The following is a 20,632-nucleotide window of genomic DNA, read 5'->3' as shown; positions in this document are numbered from 1 at the left end:
AGTCTGGGGACTCCCATTCAAAGACTAGGCCATTACCTACTATGCAGTTATTCTGGGATGCAATGGGAGCTCAAGCCTCTAGAGGAAGAGCTAGTGCATTACCCACAATGTCCTCCAGCCCCTGCAGCCTGGGGTCACTCTAAAGATACTGAGCTTGCCAACTCCAGACACTGGTCACTCTTACACTGCACCGTCCATTTGCTGCTTTCACCCTCCCAGGACAGAGTTCGATGCAATCTGACCAAAATCGAAAGAAAAAGCAGTTCCTAAGCACGTATCCTCAGTCCCCGAGTGCGGCACAAGGCCGAGCAAACAGAAAAACGTGATAGTAACCTGGCCATTGCTGGCTAGATCAGATACTCCCCAGGTCACTCTGACCCAGCCCTTTGGGGATCCCATGAAGGGGTTAATAAGGAGTTTTGACCCTTTTGTTAGATTGTAAGACTCACATTACAGCCCTTGGAAAAGTTCCTTCCAGCTGATATGAAGTGAAGCAAGAACAGCTCTGCTCCTTCACTGGTAGGGAGCTCCCCATACCATGAATGACCATAGAGGGCTCCACTCCAGGCCAGCTAGGTAGCATTACCCGTTCATGAATGAAATATGCTGGCAGAGGCTGTCGCTCTCTGCTGATGTATTTTCTAGCCAGATGTGTCAACCCGCAACCTCCACACTCCCTACCAGCCCCTCAGCAGATGAAAGAATCGATGTCCTAGATCTGAACACACCTTTACACCTCTTCTTGTCCATGAGGAGACTGTAGTTTACTCCACGCTGACACTAGAGGGGTTTTTCAAGGATGGGCTCCAAATGGCCCAGAGGCAGGCTTGAAACAGGTCAGGAAAGACTTAAAAACGAGTTGGCTCCGCTCAGCTGAGGGTATTTTACAAATAGCATTGATGCCTTCTGTCCCCCTGAGCTGGATGCACATTTCAAACGAGTGCTTAAAGTAGATTTGGTGCAGAAGGAATTCATGCAACTTACCATTGATCAGGAAGAAGAAAGCTCCAGTTTCATTAGCCACTGCACGTGCAATCAGGGTCTTACCGGTACCAGGAGGGCCATACAGCAGGATTCCACGGGGAGGCTGAGGACAAGGAGCAGGGCCTTTGTTAGTACGTTAATTTTAAATGTCTACGTAGATTCCTAATGAACCTGAAGAGAATCTGAAGAGTGCATTCACTCCAAAGCTCTGATGCAAGTTCAGGCAGCAACAATCAGTCTTATCAACACTGTTAAAGTCTTTCTGCAGTACACAGAAACGAGAACTATCCAATAGGTGGCAGGGCTGTTCCAAAGCGAGGCTCTGCTCTTCACATCACTGTCTCTCCAGGGACAAGCACTGTGCAATAGACCACGGCTTCTAGCTTTTCACTCCGCACCCACCAGTGGTGGCCTGAACACCCAAGGTAGCTTCCTAGGCCAGCAATGGGACTCAGGTGGTCAGCAAGGAAGGTCACAGGTTACTTCCCCCCAGCACCAAGCACACTCCCAAATTCTTGCTGGACCAAGAAGGAAGATCCCAGCAGAGCTTCAAACACTGGGCTAGGCTGATCATTCATTTGGCACTTGGAGACCCTTACCTTCACACCTATGGCCTTGAAAAGCGCAGGGTGTCTGAGCGGAAGCTCCACCATCTCCTTGATCTGGGCCAGCTGCTTCCGGCAGCCTCCAATGTCATCATAGCCCACTTCATTCAGGGACTCTTCCTCATCCTGCCAACAGGGAAAGTCATTAGTGCACAAGGGAAACAAGAGACTTAGTTCAACATTCTCCTCAGCCAAGCAGGACCTGGGAGACCTCAGGTGCTGGAGAAAGCAGTGGGGCCCCACAGGACTTGTAAGTTTCTTTTCCTCCAACTGGATTACGGAAGGACACAGGCCACTGTCCGTAGCTCAAAACGGGGAACCAGTTCTAATGGATTTGCCTGTGGCCTTGGGCTGGTCACAGCGTCTCAGCGTTAATCTCCTCAGATGTAAAATGGTGAGATGCTGAGAGGGGCAATGTTCGTAACTCCCTCTAGAGAACAAAAAGGGTATGTCACTGCTAAGTAGTATTCATCTTAAGCTATAATCATGGCGTGACCACAAACCTAGCTTCTTGAGTAAGCTATCTAACTGTGCAGTGAAGACCATTGACCAATAGCCTGTGATGTGGCTACACAGAACCAGCTGAGGAGCTCCAGCAAATTTAGAAGTGAAATTTGAATGTTTTTAAAATACCTCCCGCCACCCAGCAGCTGCTAGGGAGCAGGGATGCTGCCAGGTCTTGTCCCTTTCAATGTCCTTCCCAGAATTAGATCCATATGCGAGTACTTTGCCTCCTACCACATACAATACATTTCAGGCTTGTGAGGGAGTTGGTTCGCACCAAGCAACAGATTATGATGCTAGCCCCAAAGACTATTCTAGCTCTTATACCACATCCATCACTGTGGTATCCAAGTGCCTTGGTATCACCGCACCTGATGTGTCACTACACGAAGAGCTTATCACCAACTAGCAAACCTGGACTATTTACAGTAAGTTCCTACATGACATCAAGGACCATTTATGGGAGTGTCTCCTCTCGTGGCACAGTTCAGAGCTGAGCGGCTCTGGCACAAGCTAAAGGCCTGGCTGAAGATCCACAGTTTATTGGCTGAGTAAAGTGACAACCAACGCTCAGCTCAACGGCACTTCTCTGTCTGACACTTGAAGAACGTGTCCAATCTCAGGAACGTTCTAGGCACCAGTGGGAAGAACCTTACTGCTTGCGGTGACAGTCAGAAAAGCAGCATCAAATGGGTACTGTCAAGGGGAAGCTGATATGAAACTGACCAAACAAAGCACAACGGCGTAGACAAGTTAATCAAATGTAGGTTTAGTGGCAGTTTCTTGTAAAAGAGCTCTAAGTTCAGGGATGAAGGCTGTGTTCTTGCCCCTCCCACCATCTGCCAGCTGGGTCTACATAAGCAACGAAGCATGCAACCCTCTAGTATTGCTAACCTAGAGATGAAATTAGACAGGGGAGCCCAACGTCAGGGATTAGCTATAATTTAAGGAATTAGGCAGATACATTTCAGTCAAGGCACTCAAAGCACCTTGGCTAACAGGCAGTTACACCGCATGAGAGGCTCTTATTTTAGGACTGACTCACACACAGTATGGAAGGTAAAGACACCAAACTCTGCAGAAAGTTCAAAGCCAGCTCTAGCTAATACGATCAGTGTAACATTCAAACCCCACAATGTTAGTGGCAGGATTTCAGGTCTCGTGGCTGTTCAGACACCGTACTCAGCGGTAGTTATTTACAGTAATGGGAATGGTTTCCAGCAGATAGCTAGGTGAGTGGCTGCAGACACGATCAGCTGCAGGGGCTCACACTCTAGATTCTCCTACATGAGACTTCAAAAGGCACCTGCGCCTAATGAATGGCAGGGCCCATATGCCCAGTACCTTCAGTGCTTCCTACCCTAAATGCAGAATGGCCAAGACTTTCAAGAGGAACTAGTGCTTTGAAGTGTCTCCAATTTTGGATGCCCAACCCGAGACACCTGATTTACAGGAAGTGCCCTCCAAAAACCAGCCCCCTTTAGGTATCCCAGATTGGGCACACAAAAAAAATCACTAGATACTTTTGGAAGTCTTTTCTAATGTCCACATTCACTCCTTTCCCTGACAGGAAAAGAGTTGAGTTTGGTCAGCCACATCATATACATTATCTGCTACAGACCATAGGAACTGCAGGAGCAGAACACAAGGTGAGTAAGGTAACCTCTTTGATTGGATCAGCTTCTGTTGGTAAATGAGACAAGCTTTTGAGCTACACAGAGATCTTCATCAGGTCTGGGAAAGAGACTCAAGCCTAGTCTACACTAGGAAGTTAAGCAGGAATAACTGCGTGAAAAATCCACACCCCTAAGCAACGCAATTAAACCAACCTAACCCCTGGTGTAGACAGTGCTAGGTCGACAGGACAATTCTCTTGTCAACCTAGCTACTGCCTCTCGGGGACATGGATTACCTACGCTGACACGAGAACCCCTCCTGTTGGCATAGGTGGTGTCTGCACTGAAGTGTGCAGCATTTTAAGTGTAGACAAGCCCAAAGAGTATCACAGCTAAATAAAGGTGGAACTAATTGTTTAGCATAAGTAATTAATGTATGTTGCAAGAGACCATTCAAGGTGAAGTGGTCTGTTAGCACCTCTGCAGTCATAGGACAAAACAAGAGGGTTAGTGGGTTACAGATTGTTGTCTTAAGCCAGAAATCCAGTGTCTATTAAATCCATGATTTGTAGTGTCTAGCAAAGTTATGAATGTAAGCTTCCAGCACACAGACCATTGTCCGACAGTGGTTACTATTAGATGCTCCAAAGGGAAGTGTAAAATCTGCCCAGCAAGCCTAAAAGCCGGAGACAGACAGAAACACGCAGAGACCCCCCAGAAATAGATTCTCTTCTGCAAAAAGGATACTGTGGGAGAAACCAGGTGCTGGGCTCAGCTTACCTCTCGTTTGATGGGCTCTCCTTCACAATGGATCACTGTATCTGGAGCCACTATACAGTAAGGGCTTGGGTCTGTCTCCACCACTTTGAACTCCACAGCACGCATCCCTCCACGCACAAGGAAGATGTCACCTGGAAGAACCATCACATTTCAATGACCTGCAGTTCCCAGAGCATGTACAATGTCAGAGTCCTCATGCTATCAAAGAGGCCCAATGGGGCAGACGGCATGTACTTGGTAATGAAAAGAGGTGCCAGTAGCTGCCATTTACCAGTGCTGTCTGTGTTAATTCCAAACGCAGCATGCACTGTGTCAGCATGCCAAACCGCCCCTCTTGTGGTTAACGTTTCCAAAGCTTTGATCAGGAATAAGGGCAACAGCTGTGAGGAGAGAAGAGTTCTCCACTCAGAAGACAGTGAAATAACCTGCACAGGTAAGTTCTGGGCTATGGAGCAGCCAATGCCTTCCTGGGAGAGGCTTCACCAATACCACACAAGTCAGGGTGCAAACGGCATCATGCTTGCTCTCAAAGTGAGTGATTACAGATCCCCAATACAGGCCGCCTGGTCTTCCCACAGTATAGCACCCCCTTCCTCTCGGATCTGCAGTTCCTGTGCCACTGCAGATCTGAGAGGAAGGGGTGCTATACTGGGAATCAGACCCAGAAAGAAAATCAGCCAAACTGACTGGCTAGTAGTGGGATGAGAGAAAGCCCAACTCCAAAACTACAATGCAGTGCCAAAAGAAACCAATTCAATGCGCCCCATCCTCAATGCACGGTAACTAAATTCCTTCTGGCTGTCAGTTACACTTGGAGAGGAAGAGGGGAGGAAAGGAAGGTCACTCCAACCAAGGCTCCCTCTAATTTTTTTTCCCTGCAAGCAAAACAAGTGACTGCCAGAGTTCAAGTTTCAAACCTGGGAGTGCAGCCTACCCACTCATCTCCTCCTGTCTCCCCTCTCACTTTCCCTTCCTCTCCGCATCTTCACTCCATGGGAGTTTGAGAGAAAGTATGGTACCTAGATGGCCTTCCCCTCCCACCACCAAGCTGTCAGCACTGGCCAGGGAAGGGGGGACTCTTCGCCAGCAGCACCAGAAGCAGCCAGGAGAAGTGGGAAGCTCTGGATCCCAGAGCAGGACAATTCCCCATTCAAAAGGCACTTAGCTCTGTGCAGTGCCTACCACAGGGGTGAAAACCTGACTGGCCAGATCTCTTAGTTTGACATATTCCCTTCTCTGATCCCTTGGCTTGATTAGAAGATGAGAAGGGACCACTGGGATCATCTAGTCCGGCGGGTCTCAAACTTCATTGCACTATGACCCCCTGCTGACAACAAAACTTGCTACAAGACCCCAGGAGCCAGGACTGAAGCCTGAGCCTGCCCGACCTGCTGCCCCGGGCGGAGAAGGGGAAAAGCCCAAGCCCCAGCCCCACCACCCTGGGTGGGGGGAGGGGAGCAAAGCCCAAGGGCTTCAGACCCAGGTGTGGGGGCCTGTAACTTGAGCCCTGCCACCCAGGGCTGAAGACCTCGGGCTTTGGCCTTGGGCAGTGCGGCTCGGGCTTCAGCCCTAAATGCGGTGGGGGGAGGGAGGAAGGGAGGAGGGTGTGGCTGGGTTTCGGCTTTGGCCCTGGGCCACAGTAAGTCTAACGCCAGCCCTGGCGACCCCATTTGGGGTCCCGACCCACAGTTTGAGAACCGCTGATCTAGTCTGACCTCCTTTATAATATCAGCCTTAAGACTTCCCTGAATTAATTCATGTTTGGGCTAAAGCAGAGCTTTTAGAAAAACATCCAATCTTGATTTAACAATTGCTAGTCATGGAGAATCCACCACAACCCTTGGTCAGTTGTTCCAATGGTTAATTACCCTCACTGTTAAACATGTGTACCTTATTTCTAGTCTGAATTTGTTTGGCTTCAACCTCCAGCCATTGGCTCTTGTTCTGCCTTTGTCTGTAGACTGAAGAGCCATCTATTATCAAGTTTCTGTTCCCCATGAAGGTACTTCCTTGTTTATTCATCCCAGGTTCACATTAACCCTTTTGACCAGTGTTGCACTAGGAGTTGATGTTCAGCTGATTATCCACCAGAAACTCCAATTCTTTTGCACAACTACTGCTTTCCAGGATAGAGTCCCCCATCCTGCAAGTCTGGCCTGTGTTCTTTGTTCTTCGACAGACAACTTCAGATTTGGTCATACGGAAACGCTTACTGTTTGCTAATGCCCTGCTTCCCAAGAGATCCAGATCACTCTGTAGCACTGACCTGCCCTCTTCCTTATTTACTACTCTCCCAACCAGTGTGTCATCTGCAAACTTTATCAGTGATCACTTGATGTTTTTTATCAATGACCTGGGAGAAGTGTTAAATAGTGTGCAGCCAAGAACCAGTTGCTGCGGGACCCACTACAAACACACCAAGTCAACAATTACGATCCCCTATTTACAATTACATTGAGACCTGCCAGTTAACCAGTTTTTAATCCATTTAGTGTGTACCATGTTGATTTTATATCATTCTAGTTTCTTAATCAAAATGTTGTGAAGTACAAAATCAAAGAAGCCTAACAATATTGTGTCAACACCATTACCTTTATCAAACCACCCTGTAATCCCATAAAAAAAAAGTTAGTCTAACAAGATTCTCCCCAGCCTCACCCCAGCCTTTTATGATCCTCTCTTGCACGTGCACCAAAAGCAGTTGTAGAGCCACACAAACCCTGTGACTAGAGGACCATTATGCTGCTCTGCGTCAGCCAGCAGCTGGCAACTTACTTGCTCCTCAGTGGTGGAAGTGAGACCAGGCACGGTAGGACTGGAGGTACGTCTACACTGCAAACAACCCCCACGGCTGGAACATGCCAGCTGACTCGGGCACCCAGGGCTCGGACTGCATGGCTGTTTCATTGCAGTATAGACTTTCGAGCTCAGGCTGCAGCCCACCTCGCAGGGGCCTTCAGCCCGACCCCAGACGTTCACACTGCAATTAAACCGCGCCTTAGCCTGAGCCAGCTGGCATGGGCCAGCCGTGAGTGTCTAACTGCAGTGTAGACATACTCTTAATCACAAAAACACCAGTCAGACTCAAGCTACCCTAATGCCATGTACAGATCCAGGCAAGTTTCTGGAGCTCTTCTCCTTATGGTCAGTCTCCTTACAAAGTGTGTCACAATCTTTTATCTTTCCCCCTGATTTTAGGGGTAGGTGTCATTACCTTTTCTGATTGGTCTATATGCTTCCAGGAAGTATGGTTTGAGGTAGACCTCAAACAGGTTCCCTGTGATCCCTTCCACTGTGTCATCAATCGGTAACACATGTATGCGTTTGCCATACTTCACATCTGGGCAGGGCTGGATGCTGAAACACAAGCAGATTCCAGTAAGCTACAACGCATTTCATTCTTATACACAGGGCCTGGAAAGGCAGGCACAAAATACAGGGACTCCCAATGCCAGGATGAAAACCCCAGGGTGCATCCACCCTGCTCTATGAGTATGTGAAGAGCTCCCCTGACACCCATACTAGGGCTTGTCCTTCACTCTGCTCATTTTCCTCTGTTCCTCTCCACCCTTCCCACCATGACTGCTGGAAAAGAGAGCTGCTTCCCAAACCTGGTTCTTTCAGAGCCTCCTTCCCAAGCAGCAGAGTGAAGTGGACAAGTATCCAGCCACTGCCCCAGTTATTACCTAGTGCATTCTTGTAAGGCCTAAAGCCTTGGTCTGCAGCCAGATTAAAAGAGCAGCGAGCAGCAGCCATTAGCTGAGAAGCAGGAAGTCACATTCACACATTCCATCTAAATTACATTAAAACAATGTCATATCCGGCTGTTAAGAAGGAGACCCCGTCCTAATGGCCCCCACTATCACCAGATACAGAAACACATCTTAAGGTGGCTAAAGAACACTTAGTTTAATAGCATCTGTCTGGCAAGAAATCACTTATCAATAGGTGTGGTTGTGAAATCCTCATTTCTTTATTGTTTTGTCATTATGGTCCCCACTTCCCTATTGTTTACCTGTATGGTCTCTGTTTGGTTCTTTAATTGTTTCTGTCTGCTGTACAATTAATTTTGCTAAGTGTAAGTTAATTAGGGTAGTGGGATATAATTGGTCAGAGAATTATGTTACAATATGTTAGCATTGGTTAGACTGGTTAAGGTATAGCTACGCAGGACTCAAGTTTCACTATATAAACTGGGGTCCAAGAAGGAGACCGGCTGGGAAGAGAAGAAGAAGAAGAAGATCTCACCCCCAAGACTCGGCCTAAGATCAGAGCTGTTAATAATCCTCTACACGACCGTGATGTGCAGCAACTAGGACCCAGATGAGACCAGCCTTGCCTGGTTAACAGGGAAAGTCCACCTCCATGATCAGGATTGGTGAGCATGGCATTGTATGCTTACTGTATACTCTGCGTGGTAATTGTTAATAAACAGAGGATTGGGATATTACTATGTAAGGCTCTTTCACTGGTAAAAGGTCCTGCAGAAGTAGTATACACCGGAGCCCTACGGATTGGGAAAGGGTATGGGTGCTTACATTGACCAGGTTAGTTACACCCTGAGCCCTACGAATTGGGTACGGGTGGCCATGAGCCCTACGAAGGCCAGGTGCTTTTCGCCTGGAGCCCTATGGACTGGGAAAAGGTGGGGTGCCCTAATGTGTGCAGGTAACATTCTGGGCAGCTTGAAGACTCAACGACTACTTTTTATTTTAACAAGCAGCTGCTGCTGGCAAGGCTATAAACAGGGCAGAGAAAATCCCTCTCTTCCTGACCCCAACACCAGAAAACTGAGCTCCTGCTGCTAATAACTTTGGCGAAAGCTTCTGAGCAGCTGTGAAACGAAGATCTCACTAGAATCGCCAAGTGACAAGAGACTTGTCAATTTCACTTAGAGGAAGCTTGCACCTACAGTGTGTCCTACTGTTCACCTGACTGTTTTCAAGCCCTGCTTTGCACAGCACCTTTTATACACCATGTTAGCAAATGCTGTACAGAGAAGGAATTTATTTGAAATTTTAGGAGGTACGAAATGAATGATCTATGAGAGGAGCTACTGGGTTATGAGGAATAGTCATGTCATAAGTAATTGTTACAGCTGTAAACATCAGCTATGTACTCTACTCAATACCCCTACGAACCCATCTTTACTTTCAATCCAGTATCATAGCTACACAGCCTGACAGCTCAGATTTCACCTTTTCCCATGTGCTGTTCAAAGCATGCCACTTTGGGGTACTCCATTAGAAAGTACCTCAGTCCTCTGCAAAGGTACCAAAAAATATATTTTGCAGAGTCTGAAGAACAATTAGTTTCACACATACAGAATGGGAAGAGACTGTCTAGGAAGGAGTATGGCAGAAAGGGATCTAGGGGTTATAGTTGACCACAAGCTAAATATGAGTCAACAGTGTGATGCCGTTGCAAAAAAAAGCAAACATGATTCTGGGATGTATTAACAGGTGTGTTGTGAGCAAGACACGAGAAGTCATTCTTCCGCTCTACTCTGCTCTGGTTAGGCCTCAACTGGAGTATTGTGTCCAGTTCTGGGCACCGCATTTCAAGAAAGATGTGGAGAAATTGGAGAGGGTCCAGAGAAGAGCAACAAGAATGATTAAAGGTCTTGAGAACATGACCTATGAAGGAAGGCTGAAAGAATTGGGTTTGTTTAGTTTGGAAAAGAGAAGACTGAGAGGGGACATGATAGCAGTTTTCAGGTATCTAAAAGGGTGTCATAAGGAGGAGGGAGAAAACTTGTTCACCTTAGCCTCTAAGGATAGAACAAGAAGCAATGGGCTTAAACTGCAGCAAGGGAGGTCTAGGTTGGACATTAGGAAAAAGTTGCTGTCAGGGTGGTTAAACACTGGAATAAACTGCCTAGGGAGGTTGTGGAATCTCCATCTCTGGAGATATTTAAGAGTAGGTTAGATAAATGTCTATCAGGGATGGTCTAGACAGTATTTGGTCCTGCCATGAGGGCAGGGGACTCGACTCGATGACCTCTCAAGGTCCCTTCCAGTCCTAGAATCTATGAATCTAGATCTCACTCCTGAAAATCCTGTGCAAGCAACAGGAGCCTCAGATGTCCACCCAACATTTGGGGAGTGCTGGATTAGGAGCCAACTCAGTTGCTGCAGCAGCAGCTTGCCCTCCACAACTTGTCCACACAAAAGGACATTGCTGTGATTTAGAGCCATTTACAGGTTTTCCCTCTGTTAAGTAATCTAGTTCATCTCCCTCAAGTCAGTGCAAGACTGTTCCCTATGATGCATGTTATAGCTCTAGCTCACTCTACTTTTTAGAAGTCTCAAGCAGCAGGACTCACACAACACGTTTGCATGAGTTGCTAACTCCTCAGATTAAAATGGAATTTTCATTTTTCATTGCTTATGCTATTTGATTGTTTCACTTTTCACGCAGCTTTGACAATGAAAACAGATTAGTCACTTTTACTTTTGTTTCCAAACAATATCAACTTCTGCTTCTCATGCAAAAGTTCAATGCCTAAGCTACAGACACTATGGGGAAACACAATATCCCTTTTCACTGAAATTACCATTACCATTTCTACTAATAGTCAGATTGTGAAAAGATATAGGCTTAAACTATGCAACAGTCAAACGTAACATTTAGGGAGAAGAGAGATTGTGGGGTGGGATTTTCAAAGACAGCTAAGAGATTTAGAGATGGAACTTGTCCTCCTAAAATCACCTGAGCTCTTTTGAAAACCCCTCTTGTAGTCCACAGAACACAGTTCCCCTGTATCGGTCTTAGGAATAGTCATATAGCTAGCAGCACATTTTAGACTCCAGCTACAGGCCATTCTCTTTTAAGAGGCACCGCTTCTTAGAACTACCCTGAAAGGTAACTAAACACTTGCTACAATCCCAATCTCCATTGCTGACTGAATTAGTTCAGAACCAGCTGAACAAATCCAGGAAGATGCACCAAGCTAGCAAAGCAGACCTCACCTGATCACATCACCAAGGCGCACTCTCAGGTTGTTACGAACAACCCTATTCATGCGAATCTTCTCATCTGAGCAGGTATCATCTGACAGGACAATGCAGACTGCTTCTCGCCTCTTCTTTCCTTTTAGCAGAACTGTGTCTCCTCTGAACAGCTGCAATTCATCCATTTTTGCCTGTGAACAGTGACAGAATTAGACCATGCATTTGACAAGGCCAGAATGTAAGTGTTTGGAAGACAGCAACCTGACCCCGAAGTGCTACACCCTGGTAATAGTAGTGTTGAGTGAGCCATGAAGAGATATGGGATCCCACAATTGCCTATCCTGGGGCAAGGCCAAGGCCTCCTGCTTGAACGCTAGCATCATTAGAGAACCATGATAATTGCTCAGAAGTCTTACAGCCAAGAGACCTATAAGAAACCATTTTCACCCATCACAGCCCATCTGCTGTTTCCTCATGGCTTTCTATATAATCTTTACATTCTTGTAGCATGTTCAACAATGGCCTAATAGTGAGCTTCAGGGTAAAGGACACTGAAAGTCTGCATATTAAGTACACAGTTCTTAACTTTAATTGAGACACACCTGGGAGAGCGATACAACACTGTTGTCCTCATTGATGGCTTCATCGACAATTAACCGATTGGGCCTGTTCTTCTGCTTTAGAATTGCGGTAGATAAGTCGTCCGCTTTAGAACTGGAAAGAAACAGAACTGCTGAGTCTGGGTAATGCTGCTCCTCCCCTTCCGGGCAAACCCTGCTTTGGTCTCCATTGTCTACACACATTAAAAACTTCCTTGGCTACCTTCTCTTTTACAAACTACACCCGCCTGAGAGACAAAATACAATTCTCTTCTTGAGTGCAACTGGTTCAGTTCTACACGGAGAGCAAAGAGAGAGGGCAGAATTAAGTTCTGTAAGAAAGTGATTTTGGCTAACGCGGGAGCCTTGAACTAAAATAGCTTTGAAGATATTTATGAAAAAGAAGACAATGGAGATGTTCCTTCCTGGAATGGCTCTTGCCTAAAAACGAAGACACAGTAGCAAGACAATCACCAGCACTCATATGCAAATTGTGGGCTTAACAATCCCATAGAAATGTCCAGGAGGGTGGAATCTATTTGGTCACAAATCCCAGATCACACACAAGGAGGTTTTTTTTTTTTAATTGAAGTGAAGACATATTTACCATTGAAATAAACTGACATTGGAGGCCAGGGCATCGGCAGTTGTGAGCCAGAGCAAGGAGTTACAGGGCAATGTTACAATTCCCCAATTCAGACGAGTTTAGCCCACTGAGGTCTGTCAGGTAAAACTAACAAACCTAATCACATGTTTATGAATAGTTTTAAGCAGGGGTGGGCAAACTACGGCCCGCGGGCTGGATCCGGCCCGCCAGCCGTTTTAAGCCGGCCCCCTGAGCTCCCACTGGGGAGCAGGGTCTGGGGCCGCTCCATGCTTCTGCGGCATGGTCCCCCGCCGGCTCCTACGTGCAGGGACAGCCAGTGGGCTCCGCTCTGCACGCTGCCCCCACAGCTCCCATTAGCCTGGAACTGCAGCCAATGAGAGCTACAGGGGCAGTGCCTGTAGACGGGGCAGCGTGCAGAGCTGCCTGGCTGCGCCTCCGCCAGAGAAGGGACATGCCGCTGCTTCTGGGAGCCACTTGAGGTAAGCGCTGTCTGGAGCCTGCCCCCCTGAGCCACGCCCCAACCGCCTGCCCCAGCCCTGATCCCCCTCCCGCCCTCCAAATCCCTCAATCCCAGCCTGGAGCACCCTCCTTCACCCCAAACCCCTCATCCCCAGTCCCACCCCCGAGCCCAGACCCCCCGCTAGAGCCTGCACCCCAACCCCCTGTCCTGATCCCCCTCCCACCCTCCAAACCCCTCAGTCCCAGCCCAGAGCACCCTCCTACACCCCAAACTCCTCACCCATAGCCCCATGCCAGAGCCCGCACCCCCCTCTCCAGCCCGGAGCCCCCTCCCACACCCTGAACTCCTCATTTCTGGCCCCACCCCCCAAACCAGAACCCGCACCCCCTCCCACACCCCAACTTCGTGAGCATTCATATGGCTTGCCATACAACTTCTATTCCAAGATGTGGCCCTTGGGCCAAAAACTTTGCCCACCCCTAGTTTTAAGTGTCCATGAAAACAGTTTTGTTTGGATGTAAACATTTCCCTGCAGCATTCAAACACCGAACATTGCAGCTTTATGCTACTACCCACCAAGAAATGAAACTGATAGTTTTCATTGCCCAAACTGAGTAAACTGAAGAGCAAAAAATGCTGAAGACATTTTTAAAGTGCTTTTTAAGTATGAATTTGAACCAAGTGATCATTTAAGAGCTTGCAGAAGTTGCAAGCTGTTCTGGTACAGCATCAGCAGAGCATTTTAACTGCTCCCTGGCACAAGTGGACAGTTTAGAGATACCATACGGGAGTGATGAATATTAAGAGCAGGTTGGTTTGGTTCCAACAAAGAGGCAACTCTTCACTTTCTCCTTAGTAATATGCCAGTGTTAACACAGGTGGGAGCAGAGGGGTTCCACTGGACAACACTGATGGCTGCACAATTAGGCTGTATGTTACTCCTTTGGGGGCAACAAACAACAGTTTTAAGAGAGCAAACCTTGGGGGAGGTGGCGAGCAGAACAAGCGGGTGCAGTGTTCTGCATTAACATTCCCAGGGAACGTTGCCTACAGATGATCAATTGCTTTGTTTTGCATGTTCACTGGATCTTTAAGAAAAACGTTACAGTGACATGCAGACAAGTGGTAAGCACATGCAATGTGATTTCAGTGTAGTGATGACAGAGTTCTTGCTGAGCGGACAACTATGCAGCACTGGCCCCTCCCTGCCACTTCAGAGAAGAGAGCACAGGGATAACAGGAGGCAGCTGCCTTATCTGGGAACTGTTTGGAAATCCAGCTTGAGCACAAGTATGCTGTGACAAGCAGTTTACAGCTAAGAGGCAAATTCAGAATAACCAGAGAGGCAGTACTGCCCTAAAGGAAAACACAAACTCGAGTCAGGAAGCATGCATCTTTCCATAGACTTGTGTGGCCCTGGGTAAGTCACTTTCACCTCTGTATCTGCCTTTCCCCAGCTGTAGAATAGGGCTCTCATGTCCTATCTCATGAGGAAAGGGATTAATGAATGTCCACACAGAGTAAAGTGCGGTGTGCAATTACCCAGGCAGGCTTTAAACAGAAAGGCTGTGGGTGTGGCTCTAGGAGGAACTGATGACCAACAAAACAGCCTTGGAAGAGTTCTAAAGGACTCAGGTTTCCCATGAGGAGGTAACAGAGCAATATAAGAAACTCAAAACCTATAAGTCATCAGGCAAGATAGGATCCTCTGGGTGAAACAGCAGGTATACACAAGGAGATGCAAGGTCCTTATAAACAGCACCGCTCTTGTAGATTGGAAAGTCATTAACTTAGTGGCCCAGCTTTAAAGCTAGAGTCAAGGGAAACCCCGGATGTCAGAAACTAGAAGATCTTGGCCTTGATACTGAGGGAACTGATGGCAAGTCTAAGAAGTAACTAACACAATGTTTTTAAAAGTAACCTATAACCTCAGGGAGTGAAGGCAGCACAGATTCTACAAAGCAATAATCATTCCTCCCAAACTCATTACGCGTTTCAAATGTAAATCACACCTACTGGACAAAATCTGTCTCTTGATAAGGTTCCTCATACATGACTTAAGAAGTTGAATTAACAGGAAATGGCATTGTGAATCGCTGCCTCTGAGGGTGGAGAGGTGAGCCTGGGGGCTGGTGGTAGTCCAGCGTTGCACAATTATTAGTGAAATGGAGGAGGAAATGGACAGTGAGCTGAAACTATAAGCAAGTTCTTCTGTGAATTAAAAAGCTATGGAAAACTGTGAGAAACTTCTGTTGGAGTTAAACACACTGGGCAAATGAGCAATCCAATGGCAGGTGACACCTAGCCTGGATAAATATAAGTTAATTCACAAGAGGCAAAAGATCTGTTAAAGAGCTTTGAACTTGCAGGATCTTAGAGGAAAGAGTCTAATGCAGAGTTCCCAAACTGTGGTACACATACCCCTGGGTGCACACAGAAGAAATTGTGTAATGGTGCATTTTATTTATTGCATTTTCATAATAAGCTACTCAGACGAAGCTTTAAAACTTCGTGGGAATGTGTTATATCAAATACAGTAATTAATTTATTTCAAGATGTACCAAAGAGAACACAAATCCGCTGACATACCGAGCCCTCACTGCCAATCACTATTCCGCGTGGGTTCAGCTGCCCAGCCTAACTGGGCTCAGAACACAGTTGGAGGTGTTTTTTTAGTTGTATTTGTTACACTGTATCGGGGTAGGCAACCTATGGCACGTGCGCCCACGCGAGCTGATTTTCAGTGGCCCTCACACTGCCCGGGTCCTGCCCACCGGTCCGGGGAGCTCTGCATTTTAATTTAATTTTAAATGAAGCTTCTTAAACATTTAAAAAAAATCTTATTTACTTACATACAACAATAGTTTAGTTATATATTATAGACGTATAGAAAGAGACCTTCTAAAAACATTAACATGTATTACTGGCACCTTAAATTAGAGTGAATAAATGAAGCCTCGGCACACCACTTCTGAAAGGTTGCCGACCCCTGCACTATATCGTACCTAACCATGAAATATGAACAGATGGCTAAAGACAGGTAGAGTTAAGAAAACCACACCAAGTATCCGTGATGAGAAGGGTGGGGGTACGGAAGTAGCTGGCAGATCTGGAAGGGGGTACGCAGTGAGAAAAGTTTGGGAACCTCTGGTCTAATGGACAGAAGAAGCTGTCTGTCTGCAGCACTTATAGCAACGAGAGGCTTGAGGGCATTAAAAATAGAAGACATTATTCCAAACAGTGGCGTATGCTCATCTAGTCTAGCGGGGCCAGTTTCAGTCATTTCACCTTAGAGGTACTGCTGACAATGAACAGGTCCAGAGAAAGGAACTAGGGTGTTTAGAGGGCTACATGGTAGTTACAGATGAGAGTGAAAAAGATGAAAGTTACTTAGGCTGGAAAGGAGAATTTGACGAGGTCCTTAAGACTAGAGAGCCCAGTGAAAATGGATCAGTCCCTCTTTTTTTTTTTTTTTTTTTTACACAGACCCACGAGACAGATATGTAATGTTAAGTTTTACTGTACTTTTGAGGGGTTTAGATTAAAATGCAGAGTCCACGGCATGCTTCAATCTCTCTCTTCAATACAGTCCAGAAGTCAGGACATGTTCCCCAGTCCACAGGTCCAATTGAGATGAGAAATCCCAGCACTAACACTCACCCACAGTATTTTCCTGCCCCAATCCATAAAGACTGCTTTCCTTCCTTTATAAGGGAAACTTCCCAAGTCTCCTGTCTGCCAAGAAAACAAGCTTTACAGTCTATGCCACTTAATCCGTTCCCTGTGTTAAAGCTCCTGCTGCTTTAACTTGTGATGAAACCCGATGCCCATGTACTTTGGTACACAGCATGAATGAGCAGGGACAGAGAGGAACCTATAGTACTGATTAGCATATTTGTGACAACATAATCCTCAGGATGCAAGAACCAACTATGCTTGGGTCTGAGGGCCCATCCACGTTAGGAAACTGACTTGCTGCTGACAATTACTGCTAACATAGATGGGCACCTGTGCTGGAAAATCTGATTGATACTCACGTTTCTGCAATGAGTCTGATAGGAGTTTTGCCCCCTCTACGCTAGTAGTTAAACTGGTTTTGGCACTGATTCAGATGGACCTGCTGCTGACAGGTACTGAGGGAGAGGTCAGTTTCATAATAGATTGAGCCAGAATGTTTGTGCTGCAAGTTAGCACTTTCCCCAGGTATTTATAAAAATAAGGAACACAATTTTTCCTTAAAGCTGCCTGCTGATGGCAGCTATCTTGCTGAGGTGTCATTTGGAACAGTACAACTGGAGCCCATTACCAGATGGTCAGTTCCCATCAGGGTGGAAACAAATCAATGATTTTTCTAAAAAAATAATTGGATTTTTTTTTGATAAAATGCTTTTTGAGGAAAAAACCTATCTAAAGATAGTTTTCATTAAGATACATTATAGCTCAAAGATATCTCATCATGGAATAGGGATCATAAATTCTAATTCTATAATATGAGACAATATATTCATGTAATGTTTAAGAAAAGTTTTGTAAATGAGTTCCAATAGTTCATGGATTAGGGACCCAATCTTATGGGGTTCCAGGGGTTTCTGTAGAGATTATTTCGGTTAATCTTTCTATCTACCCATGGGACTCAGTGCTCAGTCTAGAAGATACCATCAGAGATGCTTCGTTTTGCAGTTCTCAAACTGTGGATTTGTGTCTCCAGAGATAACATGCTTATTAACAGCAAAAATGTTTTAAAATATATATAGGTGAGAAATAACAGACCTCAACCCTCTTGTCCCTCTGCAAATTTGTGTACACAGAGTCAATCCCTTACCTCTCTCTAAAAGTGCAAAGTTTCAAAAAGTTCAATGAATAGAAGGTTGTTGGGGGCAGAATAGATCTGGACAAGGAGAAGAAGTCTGGAGATAACTGTGAGAAGGGAGGGACAGGCAGTAGAAACAAAAGTGAAACTGTTTGAGCAGCATATTCCAGAAGTCTGGAGCTTTTTCTGAGTGTAGCCTTCATTGATTTGAGATCTACCATACCATTCTCTCGCTAGAAGAAAAAACCTATAATGGCAGCAGGCTGTAAAAGAGACCCAGTTTGGGAATAAGAAGCACTCAAGAAATATATGTTTGCCGATGATGTTTTAAAGAAAGTCAAACCAGTGAACTGGTGGAAGTCACTTAAACACTTGGATTCAGAGATGTTGTTGAAGTGATAATCTCACTTTTAACAGCAAAAACGAGGAGTCCTTGTGGCACCTTAGGGCATGTCTACACTTACCTCTGGAGCGATCAGTCCAATGGGGGGGTCGATTTATCGCATCTAGTGAAGACGCGATAAATCGACCGCTGAGCGCTCTCCCGTCAACTCCAGTACTCCACCAGAGCGAGAAGCATAGGCGGAGTCAACGGGGGAGCGTCAACAGTCGACCTACCGTAGTGAAGACACTGTGGTAAGTAGATCTAAGTACGTTGACTTCAGCTATGTTATTCACGTAGCTGAAGTTGTGTAACTTAGATTGATCCCCCCCAGTGTAGACCAGGCCTTAGAGACTATCGAATTTATTTAGGCATAAGCTTTTGTGGGCTAAACCCACTTCATCAGATGCACTGAGTGAAAAATACAGTAAGCAGTACTGTATTTTTCACTCCGTGCATCTAATGAAGTGAGTTTTAGCCCACGAAAGCTTATGCCCAAATAAATTTCTTAGTCTCTAAGGTGCCACTAGGACTCCTCATTTTTGCTGATACAGACTAACACAGCTACCACTCTGAAACCTTTTAACAGCAGTAGCTTCTTCTGCCGGTGTAGAAAGAATATTTTCTTCCTTTGGATTAATTCATTCCAAATTGAAAAATCGTTTGGGACCTGAAAAAGCAGGAAAGCTTGTTTTTCTTTTCCAGATTATGAACAAACAGGAAAATAAAGATGAAGATGACTGAGTTAGCTGCAGAAGTCAATATTTTAAGTTTCTCATGTTGACCTGGCTGACATAGTCAATTTAATTTGTTTTTTTTTAATATTTCATTTAACTATTTTAGTTAAAAATAATTTTAACAAAAACAAACCTGATTTTTAAAAACTTGAATGTTTAACAAAATTCAGAAATGTATATGCTTGTTTTGTTAAAATATTATGTTTGCTGTTGAAGAAAAAAAAAACAATACATAACGTTGTTGTTTTAGTTAAATAAAACAATTTAAATGTCTGTCTGGTGATGTTCTCCTCCTATTACAACATGGCAAGCAATCCTCCAAATATTAATGATTAACCCCTTGAATTGGAGATAGTTCACTTCCCAATGACTTCATAAATATCTGCTTCAATTACCTTTGGTAAATAAAATAATCAAAAATCATTCGTTTTCTGATATAGCTGTAAAACTAATCCGAAAAGTTTTCAAAATAAATCATTTTAAAAATGTATAGCGTGTACCTTCTAAAAATGAAACCTACATCTATCTCTGAGTTGTGAAGAATATGTATTAAGGGTATAACAACCAACAAGAATGCACTTTTACGTAGAAATCCATGGTTAAATCGAGTCTTCCTGACTAGTGATTTAAATCAAATCCACCCTGGTTCCCATTTCCATCTATCTGGTTACTCTGAATTTGTTTTTAGGACAATCAGTATGATTTTTTAGTCTGTGGTATTTTGGTTGGAGGTGCTGATGGCCATCAACTTCCCAAAAATCTGCCATTTCCTTCTATGCCCTAACAGTCTAAAAACCAAAACCTTCCCACAACTGCTGTCCTGTGGGTTCCCAAGGGGTATGCCAATGGTTCTCAAGCAGGGGTACATGTACCGTTGGGGGTACGCAGAGGTCTTCCAGGGAATACATCAACTCATCTAGATATTTGTCTAGTTTTGCATCAGGCTATATTAAAAAGCACTAGCAAAATCAGTACAACCTAAAATTTCATACAGATAATGACTTTATACTGCTCTATATACTTGACACTGAAATATAAGTGCAATATTTATATTCCAATTGATTTTATAATTATCTGGTAAAAGGAGAAAGTCAGCAATTTCCCACTAATAGTGTGCGGTGCCACTTTTGCATTTGTATGTCTGGTTTTGTAAGCCAGGAGGTTTTCAGTGAGGTGAAACTTGGGGGTACGCAAGACAAATCAGACTCCGGAAAGGGGAACAGTGGTCTGGAAAGGGTGAGCGCCGCTGGGCTACACTATCCCGGAGTCCAGGGTGTCTTCAGAATTCAGTGCCAAGAGGTGGAAAGAACCAGATGAACATGAAGCGGTGGGAGGGCTCGCTGCCCAGCAGGCCGAGGGCGAGCCCTCGCCCCTGGAGGACTCCGTTTACTAATGGCCCCAATGAGGCTGATTTCTCATTCAGAAGAGGGGGGACCCCCCCCCCGAGGTGTAAGCGGAGAAGAGGCGGCCTGGGGGCGGAGACGGCGGAGGGGCAGGAGCCGGAGCGCCCCACCATCTTGTACCCACATGACTCGGCGTTTCTGGAGCAGCAGGAAGTGCACCGAGGGGCAGGGGCAGCCAGGCGCGGGCGGGCG

The 20,632-nt window shown here is 45.7% G+C and overlaps 1 protein-coding gene across 1 annotated transcript in view; it reads right to left on the bottom strand.

Annotated features, from left to right (window-relative positions):
- The window catches only part of VCP (valosin containing protein), a 32,348-nt gene that overhangs the window by 11,081 nt on the left and 635 nt on the right, over positions 1–20,632 (bottom strand). The window contains exons 2-7 of the mRNA XM_026661295.1: positions 12,045–12,156; positions 11,461–11,633; positions 7,704–7,846; positions 4,490–4,620; positions 1,584–1,715; positions 985–1,087 (exon numbers count right to left, since the gene is read on the bottom strand). Of these exons, the coding sequence (XP_026517080.1) occupies positions 985–1,087; positions 1,584–1,715; positions 4,490–4,620; positions 7,704–7,846; positions 11,461–11,633; positions 12,045–12,156 (794 nt within the window). The remainder of the gene's footprint in view (positions 1–984; positions 1,088–1,583; positions 1,716–4,489; positions 4,621–7,703; positions 7,847–11,460; positions 11,634–12,044; positions 12,157–20,632) is intronic.

The sequence above is a fragment of the Terrapene carolina genome, unplaced genomic scaffold (genome assembly GCF_002925995.2).
Source record: "Terrapene carolina triunguis isolate 2854851 unplaced genomic scaffold, T_m_triunguis-2.0 Scaffold998, whole genome shotgun sequence".
Classification (NCBI taxonomy): Eukaryota; Metazoa; Chordata; order Testudines; family Emydidae; genus Terrapene; species Terrapene triunguis.
Note: the sequence above shows the minus strand (reverse complement) of the source record. Positions and strands in the feature narration are given on the sequence as shown.